The 18065-nt window shown below is 41.0% G+C and overlaps 1 protein-coding gene across 1 annotated transcript in view; it reads left to right on the top strand.

The window, feature by feature from the left end:
• Positions 1-18065, top strand: part of RANBP17 (RAN binding protein 17) — a 163258-nt gene that overhangs the window by 140012 nt on the left and 5181 nt on the right. The window contains exon 26 of the mRNA XM_068417218.1: positions 15841-15939. Coding sequence (XP_068273319.1) covers positions 15841-15939 — 99 coding nt within the window. The remainder of the gene's footprint in view (positions 1-15840; positions 15940-18065) is intronic.

The raw sequence follows: 18065 nt of genomic DNA on the forward strand, positions 1-18065 counted from the left end.
ATAAAGGAGGTGTGTGAAATCATCAATACATTTCTATAGATAAGTGGGAAGGAAAGCTCTCTGAGGCATTTTAGGAGGAAGCAGAACAACTTCTGGCATTGAACCACACATTTTGGTAATGAAATGTGTAAATTGAATGGCTGTACGCTATCGAGTTTGAATATTTTATTTTGCAGTAGGTGACTCAGTGGGATTTTTTTTCTGTTAAAGGTAAATACAATAGAAATTAAATCTCATGCTTCTAAAAAGGAAGTGGCCGCTGCAGTGCTGAGGAGAGATTTCCCCTTCCCAGCTCCGTCAGGTTTATCACAGCCCAAGTACATTACGGGGAGATCAGGATGTTCATAGCCACACATCTCCACATTTGCTCCGTACAACATTCCCTTAAAATCTCATTAAACTATTTGAAAATACATATTTACAAGAATCTCTGGATTCCTAATGCAGTTGCAAAGATGCCGTTTCAGGAAACTTGTTTCGCAGGTCTGGAGGCTTTTAATGAAAACAGAAGTTATTAACAAAATGCAAATGGCTAGTGTGATCGTCTTGGTGTTCCCCTAATAGGTACACTGTCATTTGGAAAAAACCTGACAGACAGTCACTACAGTTATTGTTATATTTGTTTACTGTTCTAATTGAAGGTGAAAAGTAACTAATGGTAGCTAATAGATTCCTGGCAGTACATAGCATATTGTGAGAATATTAATGATGTTTATTATTGACATCGTTATGAGAATATGATGATTCCCTTGTCATATTACAAGTTCTCACGTTTTACTTGCCTAATAAGGGTTTCGTGGAAACTAGCAGTGAAGGTGGCATTTGGGTATGTCAGATTTGCTCGGTGTTGTGCCATTCGTGTAATGATCTGAACGTGAAGGACAGAACAGCCACCTGGGCTCTGGACTTCCCTGCATTTGTGGCAATCTTGATGTGATACTTTGTCTGTTAATATGCAGTAATCTTTCAATTCACAGCATGTGACCAGGCAGTGATCTGTCTTTATTAACTTCAGATTCTGCGGAATACATTATATTTATTTTGAATGCAGGCTTTCACATACTCTCTTAAATATTAATGGCTGGTCTCCAGTAGTCAGCATAAATATGATTTGCATTAGCACTAGTCATATCATATTGAGTGCCTCTGATGTCAACTACTCAGTGTACTAATATCTGACATCATCTCCCGAGGTCACTGACAACTTTGACCTTTATTCTCATGCACAGTTTCTGTAGTCTCAGAAGCTCTTTTGAATTGATTTGAAATTTTGACTCTTCCCTTTATGAGGCAGTAAAATTGATAATTATTCAGATGGGAACTGAGCACTGAGTGAAAAATCAATTCCACCCGCTCTCTGCTGCGTATAAAATTACTTCTGAGTCTGCTGGACTGAACGGATGGCCAAGGTAAAAGCAGCAGGCAGAAATAGTAGAGAGGATTAGCTGGACGAAACTAATAGCCTAAAGGGATGGCTTTTGAGATGAGGGAGTGGGCCGGTTGGGGGTTATTATCAGCCATGATGGGACTCATTGATCATATGTTTACATCAGGTTTCCATTGGGTTATAAATCAGCCCTGAATAGAAACGGAACCCAAGGCCTCGCATTTTACCAGGGGGATGGTGTATTAGATTATTCTCACTTTCACACTCAGATGAAAAGTGAGACATTGATTATTCATCGGCTGGCCATTAAACACTGGTTTTATAGATGATTTGACTATCATGGAAGCTAATGAACAAGGTTGCTGCTTCCTAACCAGCGGTTTCAGTTTTCAAGACATCTGTGTCGGTTAAGTAATGCATAACCCTATTAAAAGGAATGGGTTACAAATTGCTTAACAGTGCTGAAAAACTAGACCCTAATGACTAATTGTGCTTCGAGTTTAGAGGGGTTTGTCAGCTCTTTAAACTAAACTGATGCAAAGATAACTGCAATTATTTACTAGTTAGAACATTTCTTCCAAGTTGGGCCTCTGGAAGTAGTTGGGTGATGACAGTTTCCACCGGCACTGGAGGATCAGCCCGCCTCGGGCTGGGCCGGTCGCGGGGGAGCTGCGCAGTGCCCGGGTTCTCTCTGCCCCAGGACAGAGGAGGCTCTCTGGGCTCCTCGCCTGCCCTCCCAGGAGAGGCTGGGGGGTCCTGTCGCTGCGTGTGCCTGCACGCGGGGCACGTTGGTAGTTGTCATCAGTAACAGCAGCAGCATCATGTCAGTGCTTTTCCGCGGGTGAGCTCACAGCTCAGCGCTCGTTTGCTGTTAACTGAGGCGGTTCAGCATCTGAATGCAGTTGGGTGAATAGGTGTGTCTCCATGGCTGGGGCTTGCATCTGCATTAGCCTCTAGAGTAGCACAGTTGTATCATTAAACCCTATTAATTCTTATTTTGTTTGCTTACATATGTCCTACGGCAGCTCTGTTTTTTTAATGGGTTGATGTGACTGTAGAAAGACTGGAGCAATAGAAAACGCAAAACTGAAACAACTTAATGTTTAGGAGCAAGTTACGGCATCCTTCTAAAGTGTGCAGTGGCTGTTGGCTTTGGCCCTGCTTTTTGCTGTGCCACGGGCTTTGTTCCCCCAGGCGAGCTACTTAGGCTGAGCTTAATCTGCAAACAACTGCTTCATGATGGTGTCTTACAACTAAACTGAATTAACATGTGTAAAGTAATATGAGATATATGGATAGAAAGCAGTATTAAGTTTATTATATTCAACTATTGCTGTTACGTTATGTTGTGTTATAAGCACTTTAATAAATAATTTTGAAAGGCTTCTACTTTGCTGTTATTCTGGGGTTGTCAGGCAAAGCCAGTGTTTTGCTCCACTTTATAAATGAAAGTGTAATTTTTGGTTTTAAGATGCTACCTTTATGTTCTGTTAATGCTTATCTTGCTGAACTGTACGCATTAGGCTGTTAGTGCAATTCTGGTATGGTAAAGTGTTATTCATGTTAGTTCTTTCCAAAAACCCATCAGTTTTGTAGCATCTTTCACCCGTAGTTCTGACAAATGTTCCCAAGAAAATGGGCAGGGGTGTGGGGAGAGCTGGCGGTTGTTGCTGTAGGGGAATGTGGTGGAGCACGTGGGCTGGAGAGGGATCCCTAGGAAAGGAGGGTTGCCGTAGGTAGGTGGGAAGGTGTGTGGGTGAACAAAGAAGTTTGAGGGCGTGGGTGATGGTGAGTGTGGTAGTGCTGAAAAAGGGAGCAAGGAGGGGGCAGCACTGCGGTAATAGGGTGTGTGGCTTCAGGGCGATAGGTAAAAGCTCATGGGAGCTGAGCGCTTGTGGCTTAGAACTTCACTGAGTGACGAAGATGCACTAAACGAAGCAGCACAGCAGCACTGCATAGCAAATGTAAAACAGATGCCAGGTGCAATGAAAAATCAAGTGGCATTACTAAAATAAAAACATATTATAAATTGCTACTTTCCTTTTTTCCCTTTTATGTAGTAAAATCAGTGATGTTTTTGTTTTTTAGATAAACCTCAGTGCCATATACAGCTAGTGTAGAGTTACACACGGTAATTGAAATAAAACCCTGAAGAGGAGATGTGTTTATAATGCATGCTTCGTGTCCCATGCAGAAGCACTTGCATATAAGCACAGCACAAAAAGAAATCTGAATTGTACTGACAGAGGGCAGTTGTGCCAGATGTTGAGTACCTGAGCACCTTGAGCCATATATGTGAGCGTATGCTTAATTTAAGAGCAGATCAAACCCCCAGGTGCGATTGTTCCTGTGCTTAAAATTAAATGTGTTTAAAGGCTTATCTGAATTGGGACCAGAGTGCTCAGCTTTTGCCAGCTTGAGCCTTGAAAGGCTTGGTACAGCAGTGAGAGGGATTTTCATTGGGGCATCTGGTTGCAGCCCCTTAGCACGATTTAAAAATGTTATCCAATACTATCATAACTTTCTTTATTAATTGAAAGGGATGGAGCTATACCAGCTGTAGCCCAAGCCAGCAGAGACTTGGGTGGCTAAGCAACGGAAAAGGCACCATATTGAGTGAGCCAAAATTCAGTCTCAAAGTCATTTATTTTAACCAGTGACAATACGTTTAGACTCTAGTGTTTCGATTTGATTGATGGTTTAATATCATATATAATTTTTTTAATGAAGGGAACCCATTTAAATATGTTAACATTTGCACTAGTAGTCTCCCATGTACATAACTGCATTTAATCATTACTGTGATTGTTTTTGTGGTTGTGTAATTTGTATCAGCAAAATAACTATGTCAAAGCCATCTTATCTTAATGAAAAATATGGTTACTTCTCTTTTATACGTAGTTCTTACTGCGCGTGCCGAAAGGCAGCAGCAGCCGCAGTCTCAAGTATGTTGCTAAACCTATAGCTCTCACTACGAGTGCTGTCAATTAAGAAATCAAAAAATATTAATGAGCTTAGTGTCTTCTCTAATTCTGCTTTGTTTAAAGCCTTGTTGTGATTCGTTGTCATGTGAATCAAGTAATTTAATTTTAAGACTTTTAATGTTAAAATACATCATCATTAGCGATGTATCTGAAGATTTCACGCTCTTAATAATGGCGCTAAATCAAATTGGGACGCTCCTCTTAATCATTCAAGCTGTGCTATAGCTTACACAAACAGTTTTAGGGACAGAGAGAAGTTTAGTTCCGCGAAGTAACAAGTATTGTACAGAATTCATGGCTGGAAACAAAAAGGGGCTATTTGGCCTCGCAGCACAAACTGCTGGAGGTGTCAGTGTTGGATGTGCCCCCTCGGGCTAGGCAGCTGGTGCGTGTATGCTTTTGTTTATCCGTTACTGGTTTATGTAGCCTTTAGGCCAGCACATGAAACAATCCTTCCTACAGGGTCAGCTGCTGGTCAGAAGCAAAGTAAGAAAAGACTTTGCCTTAAAACGCGTCAGCCATCATTTTAGTGCAGCTGGCACCTGCTACTGGTGCGCAGCGGGAGGGTTAGAGGTCAAAGAGGCAGTTGTTCTAAACTCAGTGATGGCTTAAAGGGACTTGTAGATTAATCTGCTTTATTAACTTCTGTATATTAGATAACTATTGCAGTGAATGACAGTCCGTCTTTCTGAATAAGTCCCTTCACCTCTTTCGCTTTTAAATTGGCTTTTGAGTAATGAATATTAAATAGAATACATTTCAGGGTAATTAAATGAAAACATTAGGATGATGTTGTTTTACAATCGTATCTATAAGTTTCTTGTGTATTTATCTCGCATTATTACTGTTCATTGCTTTTTGGTAGCAGAACAAAAAGCATAAATGTTTCAATTAAACAAGAGGAACTGGCTGTATTTCTCAATAACCTCGTGTCTTCTATGCTGCATAAATATTTTCAAAAAGCGAGTAAATTTAAGGAGAAGTATAAAAATGTTTTATTCCTTGTTTACTCGGTGCAATGCAATACTTTACATTACTTGGAAATGTTCGATTTCTGCTGGCTGTGGTTGTTTCATATAAAACACGAAGAGGTGCTGGTTTGGGGAAGGGCAAAAAATATTGCCGTTCTGTAGAATCTAACTAGCGATATGAATAGCACCAATAATTTTGTAAAGTTCACATTATAATTCAAAATCCAGTTAGAAGTGATGCTTGCAGTCTGGAAAGAAAGCAATATCTTTACAAAATGGATAGGGAAAGGTAACAATCCATTGCATGATCTACTGGCAGATTTGCCATGTGAGTAATGACACTCGCTCTCAGTGAACAAACACCCTCCCCTTCCCCCATTTAAAAAAAAAAAAAAATTTAAAATTCTAGAATAGCAGCAGCTTACGAGGATGCTTAATTGCTGTTGGATACGATAGCAGTGGCCCGTCGAAGCTTATAGCGGAGGAGATGATGCTTGTGTGGAGATGCGGTGCCTGACGAGGCGATTGCCGCGGCGCTCTGACCCAGTCCGTGCTCGTTTTGAGCAAATAGAGAGGTATGTGTCAGGTGAAAAGGGCTGTTTCTTTGTCAAAAACTCGCCAACGACTGGTGTACGTTAAATACGTGTCCTACTTAACCTTGGCAGAGTTCTGATTTTCAGGACTCTGGAACTGAACTTCAAAATCCGCATTTTTCCGAGGCTAATAACTTCCTGTTGTTTTTGTTTGGGATCCTGAGAGATATTTGTGTGCTCAGGGTGTCTTCTGAAATCATGAGAACCACAAACCTTAGTTTGGGGTTTTTTCCCTGGTGTTTACTTGTTGGGGTTTTTTTGCTGAAAATTGAGATTCTTGTGTAGTTACGTGTCTCCAGGAAGCTGCACAGTTTAAAAATAAAATAAAATACATTTTTAAAAAATCCCAATATCACAGCCGGTTGATGAGATTTGGGAAAACTGTTAGTTTATGTCAGCTTAGCTTAGTATAGTTTAGGTTAGCTTAGTTTAGTTTCAGCAAATCTTCCCAATGCTTTGCTGGGCACATCAGAGACGAGACAGTTTAGCTGTTGAAAGATCACCACACACAAAGGACTACTACACAACACGGGATTTGACCTTTCAGTGTAACCGTGTTTCTGAAGTCATGATTCGTTTCCCCTTAAAAAAATAAGAAATAAAAAAAAATAAAAATGAAGTGTGTGCAACTATTCTTTAAAATCTTTTTAGCGTGACAAGTAAACTAATCTTCCATTGATACTTAAAAGTCCATCTGCAGAAATTCAGGCAGAATGTTAGAGAGACGCAATATCTATTGAAATGTTGAGTGTCAAACTGCCAGGGTAATGTATTTAGTATGAAATATAATATTCAGTGCATTTTGTTTGGATGACTGCATGAAACGGCCTTGTGCTCTTATCCTTTGTTGTTGTTGTTGTGAGGGATGAACACTAAGAAGTGTTGGTGACTATCCAGGACACAGTAGCAATATGCTTATTACCATCTTTATCATCTGTCTTTTGTGTTTATTTGCAATAGCTTTGGTTACAGTTGAGTTCATCAGGATAACAAAAATACTTTTAATTGTTCTACGGAAGAAATTAGAATCCATTTATGAACGGTTTGAACACGGAAGAAGTTTGAAATCTTATAGGCAATGGGTAATTAGTACTTGGATTAGTCCTTTTAAGTTCTGCGCTAGTACGCTGCTCCGCTCCAGTACAGCAGAGTAGGTCGCTTTGCTTTGTGGACGATCCTTGAACAGTGGGTAGAGCCGAGCTTCTGGCTTTCTTATAACTCTGATTTCCTTCAAGGTGTGGCTTAAAAGCCCAGCCTGCCTCCCTGTCCCTGCTGATTATCTCCATATGAGTGCTCAACTAAGGTAAATATGGGTAAAATAATTACCCTGGTTCTAATTTTCTCTGTACTACTGGTTACTGTTGCTGTGTGGGGGATGCCTCTGGGTCTGCTGCTGGCAGACATCCACCCGGTTTGAGCCTACACTCGAGCTGCCTGCAAATCCCAGCTGCCTTGTGGCAGGCAACATCAGGGCTCCTGTAAAAGAGACCTACACATCTCTTCGTGTTGCTGCAAGGCCAGGGGGATTGTGTGAGAGATGTGAGGCTGGACTTGACTTGCAGGTGAGAGCAAGCTTGAGCCCAGTTTAAGGACTTGCTCCTCGGCCTGTGGGGATTGTGCCCCGAGGGTTGCACTGAACACACTTCCACTCAGTGCTGGGATTGAGTCTAGTTCGGGGTCAGGGATAAATGCACGCTCAGTCTGAGATACCTTGAAGTTCTTTGGACAAAAGATTGAGAGCTGATCGTGTGCTCAGCCTTTCCCTCCATGTGCAGCTTTTTATGTTTCTGGAACATTTCTGTAAATTAAGTTTGAGATTAGCCTCAAATTGGTTTTAGACAAAATTATTTTATTATTCCAGTAATAGCATTTTCCCACTTTGTCTTCCCTCCCAATGCGACTGGCATTTTGGAAGGCCTTCCTGTAATAGAGATTTCAGGAAAGTAATGATCCAGCAGGTAAAGATCCCAATTCCTAGGCTGAAATCCAGGTGCAACATTGCAAATCTCCAGCTTTTTTTGTGTGTCAACTCCCAGCACTTGATACAAAGGGAAGGCACTGGTGAATTTCTCAGGAGCTGGAGATGAGAAGGGTGAAGGCTCATGTTTGAGGAGCTTAAAGAAGATGCACACACTTAAGTCCTATTGTCAGTTAAGGGGAAGACTGAAAGATTTAGACATAGGACCATTTACATTCCTGACTCTTGCTGGAAGGCATTGGTGTAGGTGAAACTGCTGTTGCTTCTTCATATAGTGCTAAAAGCAGAGGGGAATATGTATTAATTTTTTAATGAGATTTTTAAAGAGCTCAACATTCTATGCCAAAGCAACCTGAAGTTTTTGTTATGAATTATGACAAGTTGTGCATTCTGAAAGTCCCAGTTAATCACAGTTCTGTCATCTTTAAAAAGAGCTGTAATGCTGTATAGTCATGGCCACTTGTTTAGAAATGGCTGAATCTTAAATAAACAGCTTAGGTTAATTTAAAATGATAGTCTGGTATCTGTAACTGAAAATCTCTGAATGCTACCAGCTAGAAAATGCAGATTAAGAGTTGATGTCACAGTCTTAAATTATTCCAGCCTGAGGTGGAATAATTTGCTGTCTATCAGGGAGCACAGATGGATAGGCAGAAAGAAGCTGTGCAGATACACGAGTTTGTAAACATCTGTCAGCTACACCAGATATCCAACACAGAACCTAGCACTTCAGGCAGCGCAGGAGTATGTGACATTCAACAGAGGGTTTACATGAAATTCAGCAGACAGAAGCAAGTCAGCACACCCTGCAAGGTAATAATTAATGAAACATATCCCCTCCTCCCTGCAGAAAGAGGAGGTATTTCATTCATCAGGCATCCTCAGCGTTGCTGCAGTTAACTGTTCCGCTTCCAGTATTTGATGTCGCCAACCCTTAGACAAGGCAAAACTGCTCCGTCCCGTGAGACTTGCTGCTTTACTATAGAAGAGACTGTAGCAGCAAGCCAGCATCTGTTCTCCATCCCTGATGGATGCCAGCTCACCCAGGAGCACAATCTCCCTTAGGATAGACGGACCCAGTTCTGATAGGTGAGACTGGACCGAGTATCATAGTCCTTCACATAAAAAACTCAGATGCAGCTGTAATTTGAAAAGAACCTGCTCTGTCGTGTTAGAGTATGCCCTCGCACTAGAGGGAAGACATTAAAATTGCTGTTTGAAAACGTGCTAGTGTAGGGCAGGGTCTTTTTGCTGTGAAGCTCGCATGCAGGATGTAGCTGCTGCCCGTGTTCCAGCTCTGCTGCGGTTACTCCCTGGTGTAGCACAAACATCTGCTTTGTGATCCTGTCAGCTGCTTGAAAGGCAGTTCACTACTGGCTAAAGGTAGGACATTATCAAAGTAAAGTTTAGTTTTGGGAAGTCCACTCTGCACTACTGGTCTATATTATTGTGCTATTAACACCCGACAGTTTATTTTAACAGTGGAAAAGAGAAAACTGCAGTGGATCTGGTGCGGTAAATGTGATGGGCACATTGCAGGTGCTTGTCGTTAGCATTAAGCTGTCATCCTAAATGTATCAATTTGTGTACGTGCTCATGTTTCTCTTTCAGATACAAAGTCAGGTTTGACATAAGTTAGTACAATCTTATTTCATTATTATTTTCGCTGGCTGGTGATTTTGGACCTACTTCAAGTGACTTCTCCCACACTCAGCCCTTTGGCCAGTTCTAAAGACACATCCAGGAAAATGCCAAGCTCCACGCTCCCTGTGACTGTTACTTTTTCACATCTATAGCCATCCCTTTTCCATCACTTCTGAACCTTGGGAGAAAAGACTCTCCTGATAGGAATACCCTGTGAAGGATACACTTAAATCATATTTCTGTCCATCAGCTGTAGGCATATACTAGTTCATGGTGTGCAATGTGTCACCCAGGTGCCTCGTCATGACATCAGGACTGGGGTTTTTTAGCCATTTATACATTAATTTTTTCATAAAAGGAAACAGAAAGGCCAGACCCAATTGAACTATTGAATCATGATATTTTAGTTACTAATGTTGGTTTACATATATGTATATTGGAAGTATGTATAAATAGGGTGAAATGCTATATTCTGTGAACAGAAATCTGGAGGAATCTAGCCTATATAGGCTGAACGAGAAGCTTGGTCTGAGGGTAGACGGCTCAGAGCAGAAAGGCTGTTGAGAAGGTTTTATGGACTGTCTCTTTTCTGTCTGATGCCCTCTTCTCTCTGTCCCACCTTCCTTCCCTCCACAGCTCCTCTCCTCTTCCTATACATGTGATGAAAATTAGCAGCAGGATGGGAGAGGGTTGGGAGGGTGCTGCCCACATCAGCCACAGCACCAACCCTCCGTGCTTTACTGCTCCAGAACAACTCATTTAAAGCTCTTTATTAGTCTAATGTAATGTCATAATGCAGGGGGACAAGACGTGTGATTCTTAAACTCTTATATGTTGCAAATCTCAATTGATTTGCTGTTTCTGACAGCTAAATATTTATTTCAGGAATAATGGGCTGGTTCTCACTTTCATAATAAATAAAGGCTATAGTTTTCTTATTTTTGTCTGGAAAATCTAGCTTTGAACGTGGAAAATACCAATCTGAAAGGCTTTCTAGTAAAATAAATATTTTAAAACAATAGATTAAAATTTAAGGTATTTAATAACCTTGCAGCATTTAAATCTTCCTAATATTATTAGTAAATGATGATCCGTTTATTGATATAGGAAGAATTGATGATGAAAGAACTGAGAACTCCAAAGGACATTTAAATTAGTAATCACAGCTCCTAAACTAAGAGCAGACTGTCTGAAGCTAGAGCTATAAAAACCTACCAAGTTTTGTATGCTAAACAATTCAAATCTAAATCTTTTTCAGATCTGAATGGAAAACACGAGTGTTGTGACCAGCCAAGTGTTTGGTTAAAAGCCGTATATGTTCTTAGACCATTCTAAATCTTTTGTAAAGGAATACATACTGCTGTCTCTGGTGTTAACACGATGTTCTTTATGTCAAAATGTGATTAGTTGCAGCAAAGTAAAATATTCATCCCAACGTATGGGAGAGGGAGGTGAGTTACGGGACCAGCAATGATGCACATGCTCTCTATTGACAACATGGAGCGGCAAAAAAAGCCCTTTTAAGGGAAAGGCAGCTTCGTCTCCAGCCTCCTTTAGAAAAAGTTTTCATAATTAGGGTTATCTTGACCACCATTTTCCTCCTCCACCCAAGAGAGAAAGAGGCTCAGAAGGAAGAGAGGCTCTGAAGAATTAATTTATTGGAAAAGCAGTTCTTTATTCTTGCCTGTTCTGTCAATAGTTCCTTTTGTAAAGAACAAATGTGTCAGGAGAAACATTATTGAACCAGATAAAGTGATGTTCTACGTTTAAGATGAGAGAACAGTGGCAAGGTTGCTGCTTTGAACTAAGTAGGAAATAGCTTGTCTGCTCCCCCACCCCCTTCCTTTCTAATGTCTCCCTCCCCACCTTGAGAGCTTGTTTTCTGCCTGCGTCAGCATGAGGACTTGTGCCTGCCCCACGCCTCAGGCAGCTGAGCACCGCTGCGCTGCAGTGGGTCTGTGACAGGACCTGAGAAGTCATTTTCCTGAAACAAAACGTTTCCATTTCTCCCAATAGGGTATTTTCCACCTAGAAAATAAAAAAATCCATACGTTTGATCAGTTCTGCTGCTGTGCTCTGTTTTGCCATTGCGTTGCTTTTTGATGGCCAGTTAGATGGTGAGACTTTTGGCGAAGGTGGAGCAAGGAGGGTGTACCATAGCATGGGTTTCCCTCTGACACCTGCATGATAAATACATGCAAGTCCACCTGAACCCCACCAGCTTCTTCTGTGCAGTAGAAGGGAATGCATGTCTCTAGGAACAGCATGACCAAGGTTGGGTGATGGCTGGAAGGAGCTGAGGAAGTTGAGGGGATGGCCCAGGCTCAGTCTGTATCACTGTGGCTTTGCATACAGACTTTGTTCCTCAGTCAGCCCCTCTGTAAAATGTGGTGGTAAAGCTGATGTATCTCAGCAGCACGCTTTGAAGCTAACTAACATCTGGAAAATGCTCTGCAGTTCTCAGAAGAAGTGAAATAAAAATGCAGACAGTGCTACTGCTGTTGGCTGCTGAACGCTTGCTCGTGTACCTGGTGCAGCTGATGGCCTGGGAGCGAGCAGGGCCGCTCTGGGGCAGCAGTGCCCGCCAGGTGACTGCATTCAGCTCCGCATTTGTAGGTGTTATTGGGCAAGATCTCATCTTCAGAAAATTGCAGTTATCATTTCTGTACATGTTGCCGTCATAAATACAAATATATGTAAATGTGTGTCAGCAAATTAAATATGAAGAAGACGGCACATTATTTCAGAGCCTTCTTCAGAAGCTTAAAGAGTTTCAGGTCCTTCATGACCTGAACAACCCAGGGGAGCAACAAAAATGGGCATATACATGGAGCTGTGTGTTCAATTTTGGGCCCCTCACTACAAGAAAGACCTTGAGGTGCTGGAGCGAGTCCAGAGAAGGGCAACAAACCTGGTGAAGGGTCTGGAGCTCAAGTCTGATGAGGAGTGGCTGAGGGACCTGGGGGTGTTTAGCCTGGAGAAAAGGAGGCTGGGGGGAGACCTTGTTGCTCTCTACAACTGCCTGAAAGGAGGGTGTAGCGAGGTGGGGGTCAGTCTCTTCTCTCAGATAAGAAGTGATAGGACGAGAGGAAACAGCCTCAAGTTGTGCCAGGGGAGGTTTAGACTGGAGATCAGGGAAAATGTCTTCATGGAACGGGTTGTCAAGCATTGGAACAGGCTGCCCAGGGCAGTGATCGAGTCACCATCCCTGGAGGGATTTAAAAGCCGTGTAGGTGTGGTGCTGAGGGACATGGGTTAGTGGTGGCCTTGGCAGTGCTGGGTTAACGGTTGAACTTGATGATCTTAAAGGTCCTTTCCAACCAAAACAATTCCATGGTTCTATGATTCTAAGTATCTAGAAATTCTTTCCTGCATGGGTCCTGTTTCTCCTGATTACAACAGAGTGAAATCATTGATCATGTGGGGTCTGAATGAGGAAGCTGAGGATGACACTTGTCATGCAGGAGGAAGCTGTTCTGTATTATATGAAAATAGTAGAGAGGCGGGAGAGGGAGAATCGGTGAAATTAAATGAAAGCCTGATGCCTCTGCCCAAGAAAGAGTTAAGGTCTGGTCCATCACCAGTAAATGTGCTGTTTGCTGAGGCAAAGCTTCATTATAAAGTGGTGTGAGGCTCCTCTAGACAAGCTCCGTTGCCTTGCAGCCGGATCTGTGCAGGCTGCCTCCCCTAGACAGAAGTTCTTTCCCACAGGGGTGGTCTCCCAGCACTTGTTTGCCCATGCAATCTCTCTTGGAGTGTGTCAGCAGCGCTGTAAAATGAAGGAGGATCTGGAATGCAGCTTGCTGTAGGCTTATGCAGAAGTAGCACAGGAAACCAAAGCTACGGAGTAAAACAAAGCAGCAGCAATAGTGGTGAGAGAGAAACATGGAAAACAGGAAAACAAAGTTTAAGGCTGGTATCATGGATTTCGGTGCCCTTCATCTTGGTGGAATTATGCTCAGTAATTGCTTATTGTCTTCTGCCTATGCCGTGATGCACTCCTGACAACCTCCAACAGAGGTCTTGATGTGATGGATAGGTTCGCCCCGATTTTATGCATGCAACTCTTAATGCCAAGCCATACACCTTGATTTTTTTAAAATCTTTGCCAGAAGTGGGATGTCTAAGACATCTTCAAAGGCAACACAACAGGATTCTGAATTGTCCACCTCTGCAAGTAATAAACTTACATAACTTCATGAGAGGCATTAATCACTGTTCCGGAGAGCGCATGGGCAGATGTTACAACCTTGTTCATATTAGTGCAGTGGTACTACTGGTCCCAGTAGTTCCTTTAAACAGAGGCAGTGTTGTGTGAAAGCATTAGCGCTTGGTGGTGGTGTAACTGTGTAGTTTAATTGAAAGGAAGGGAGAAAATGGACGTACGCATGTCCAGGTACGAGAGCTAGCTAAGTCTTGAATACAGTGGTGTTCCCTACACGGCTAATGATGTCTAAAAGGGTTCTCTTTCATTAATCCTTGGAGTCAGAAGTAGAATTAAAAATGTTTGACAGTATGATCTTGTCAGAGGAAAAGCTTGGAAGTGGGAGGGAGGCTTTTGCTGTTTCCTCTCCTGGTTGGCCAATATCAAAACACACAATTAATAGCTACTGTTATATAGATTGCTTTATGTTGGCTTTGTTTTTATGAATTGTAGCATTCATCATATTCCTCACTTCTTTCAGTACTGGTTGTACTACTTACACACAGAGACAAATAAGGGTTTCCCAGGTGAATTTTGCACATTTTGGTCTTCTTCCATATTTAGGCCAAGAACTTCCCTGGAATGTTTGCTTTGCAGTTTGTTTGCAATTCAGTAGCGATTCTGGGCTAGACACCTTAAAGACATCTTCATGAGTTGTTTGGTAAAGCTGGAGTTCAAAGAGGTGGCACTTTCCCTCTGGGTCAGCTGTGAACTTGTTGCTGAGCATGCCCTTTTTAGATTTAAGCATCACATTGAAAGTCTTTCTACATGCATCACGCTTTTTCTGAGAAATATGGGTATGTCAGTCATGGTGCTCTGCATCACAGCTTGATTGAGTTTGTTTAATTACTTTAAAAAATGCTTCTGTCCTAACAGCTGGCTTTGTCACAAGCTGCAGAAATGAAAACCTGGCGATGAAAAAATTATAAGAAGTTGTAATTATTGTTTGTGTTTGGAATACAAGTCTCTATTAGTGCTTGTGCAGAGGTTTTGAATTGTTTGCCTTAGTTCCAAGGCAGTATAGAACTGGTTTTGTCCTATGAGTAATAACAAATAGTTTGCCTGATATATGAACTGTGAAGTCAGGTGAAGAATTGGCCTTTCCCATGCCAGACCGTGTGTTCCTAACTTGAAAGCTCCAATAATTTGTGGATATCTCTGTTCCAGGTGATTTGTAGTGCTAGGATTCATCTTTTTCCTTTAGTGAAACATGCTGTTTGACTTGGCCTTGGTCAGTTATTACAGGCTATTTGCAGTGTGGCAGCTCTCTGGAGACCCTGCTCATAGCTCCTCATTGGCCTAGGAGAAAGGATTTAATGATTTTCTACTTCCTCTATGTTTGGTTTTAGCGGGGAGATATTTTATAAATGTGAGTCAAACTATTTACTGGTGACATTTTACAAATTATCACTCTGTTTAATCTCTGAGTAATGTTTTTAGGTTCGTATATGTTGTGGCCTTTGGCATTTTGGACTAACATATCTCAAGGATATCTTAGAGCATTTTATCTTTAAATGGATTCTATAGTTATTTTGTAATTTCTTTTTTTACAAAAGTTGTGCCAATCCCTAAATAAGTCCTACCCTTCCTAGCTGCACACACCAGTGGGATAGATGCACAGCAAGACCAGAAGCGGCCTCAGAAGGAGAATACTCCATGTGGCATTAGCTGAAGACTCTGGTTACATAGAATTTTTGCCTTTTTAATTTGAAACTAATAGAGATTACTGGTTGCATATGTATTGCTCTCCTAGTAGCGTGACAACAGGGCAAATCCCTGTAGTAAAGTCAAAGCCTGTACCTTAAACAGCTCTAAATCTCAATTCATATTTGTTTTAATGTCAACTTTTTCTTTAGAGCCGAGCTTTGACATCCATTTTCTTTAACTTTCTTCACCTGGTAGTTTTGGTTATGGAAATATTTCTTTGGAAGAATGACTTTTGTCATACCATGCTCATATATGATATCTCAGTGGTTTCGGCATGGTTGGTAAAGGTTTCATTAATTTTTCCTTCTTACCTCATCACACAGTATAACAACAGTATCCATATTGATGTAAACTGTCTGGATTTTCTTTTAGATTATGTCGATCCTAATGAACACCATCATTTTTGAAGACTGTAGAAACCAATGGTCTGTGTCAAGACCGCTGCTTGGACTTATACTTCTCAATGAGAAAGTGAGTATTTAAGACATTGCACCAGATTCACTCTTCACATGCCCAAATAGTTGAAATAATTGTTTCACATAGAACAAAACTGCCTGTTGCCCTTCAAATCCCCCATCTCTTTCCTTGGGACCTTGCTCCATTATGCTCACATTAGGAGTGTAGAGTAGTGTTCAGCTCATGTACTGTATAGGTATTTTACACATTAGTTTGCAGAGGCTGAGTAGGTTCATTTTGATGAAAAATCCTCTCAAACCTTTACCCCAGCTTTTACACCCAACCTTAGATCATGCAAGTATATAATTAATATTATATAAATTAATCTAAAATTAATAGTGTATAATTTAATATAAATTCTATGTCTTTGCTTTTCCAGAATTAAGCAGGAATAGAAGTTATGCAAGCTCATGTGGCTTTTAGATAGAAATATGAAACAAGAACACTGTGGAAATCACAGCAGAAAAAAATGCTTCCTAGAAAAATAGTTAACCAGTTTCTTTTTCCGAAAGGTTTCCCAGGAACAGCTAGCTGGGGTGGGGGGGGGTATTATCTGAGCGCTTAGACTTAAGTACTCGCATTGATTGCGATTTGGATTGTGTGCATCTGTGGCAGGTTCTGTAAACCAGGAAATACTCTGCAATTTGCCCTTTCAATAAAATCTGAAACTATGAATTTGGATATACCCATCATGTTTCCCTGGTGACTTAATAGAGACAATATTGTCTGGAATGGGAACCATCTGAGTAAATGAATGTGAGGTAATCTAAATGTGTGCATTTTTTGTATGGCAAGGCATTGTTTCTGAAGATATTGACCTGTTGTATTTGCCATACTGCAGAGCTAGCTCTAACTTTATTCTGAATTGCTTTATCTCTTGGGCAGTCACAAGCCTCAGTGTATTACTGCTTTGGAGAATGAATTGTCTATACAATAAGAGGGTGCTGGAAAAAAATAAGACACTAAGATTAGCAGCAACCGCATACATTAAAATTCAAACTGAAATCCCAGCTATGGAAGGAAACTAATAGAAGAAGAAAATATATCAAGAAGAGAAGCGCTGTCTCATCATTCACCTGTGCTGAAGGATCCAATTTTAGCCATATCCAATAGCACTGTCATTCATCTTCTCGGTGTGTTACTGTGATTTAAATCCAAGCTCTATAAGAGAGAGCAGTTCTTTTAAAATGATTGAGAGGGAATAAGGGCAAATTCAGTGTTTAGGAAAACTTTATGACATCACAATATTATACTTTACAGATGGAAGCAATATTTCCTACTTTGGAAGGAAAACTAATCATTTTCTATCTGCTCTGAGTCACTGCATCATTATAAAAGTGGGAAATAAGTCGTTTTGTGCATTCCCAATCTTGTTCGAGATGACACTTTTGTTTATATAATGCTTCTGATTTATAGTGTTTAAGTATTAGCCTGACTACATATTAATTATGTGGTTTTGATGCTTCAGTGTAAGAAGAAATTAAATATTTCACTTGAAGATAAAACCATGGAGCTGTAAATCATAAGGAATAAATTTGTGAGTGGCAGAATATTCTTTTTACTGAAATTAGACTAGTTATAATGATCATGTGTTTTGCTTAGCAGACATGGATGTGTACAAGCACCTTTACTTACGAACAAGCCTTGCGTTTCTTTTGGAAGGGCGGAGAACAGGAAATAGAATATACAATATTTGTATTGCCCCTTTTGCATCAAGGTTATTTATTTCATGTTTGGAAAAAGTAGGACACGTACTTAGATATGGCTGTAAAAGTCACCTTTTCTTGGCTCATTGCAGGGCACTGCTGGTTTATTTATTGGAAATGGGTTCCTTTATTTCAGGTAGGGTCTCTGTCTCTACAGTTCCTGAGATAGCAAGCACACATTTGCCATGTTTTACTGCTTGTTCACGTCTTCTTTTGTTTTAATGAGATATTCTTTGCCCATAGTTCATCTCAAAGAGTTTACTTGGGGACTCAGAAAAATTGGGATTTAGACATGCTTGCACCAATAAGGGTAATTATGCCAAAACGGGTATCGTACTCAGAGTCCACCCTAAAACAACGCTAAATCTTTTGAGACAGCATCAGCTTAGTATGAAATGGAATGGTTGCAGGTGGTTCCTGGTGCTGTTCTCATAC

This window comes from Nyctibius grandis, chromosome 22 (assembly GCF_013368605.1).
Source record: "Nyctibius grandis isolate bNycGra1 chromosome 22, bNycGra1.pri, whole genome shotgun sequence".
Classification (NCBI taxonomy): domain Eukaryota; kingdom Metazoa; phylum Chordata; class Aves; order Nyctibiiformes; family Nyctibiidae; genus Nyctibius; species Nyctibius grandis.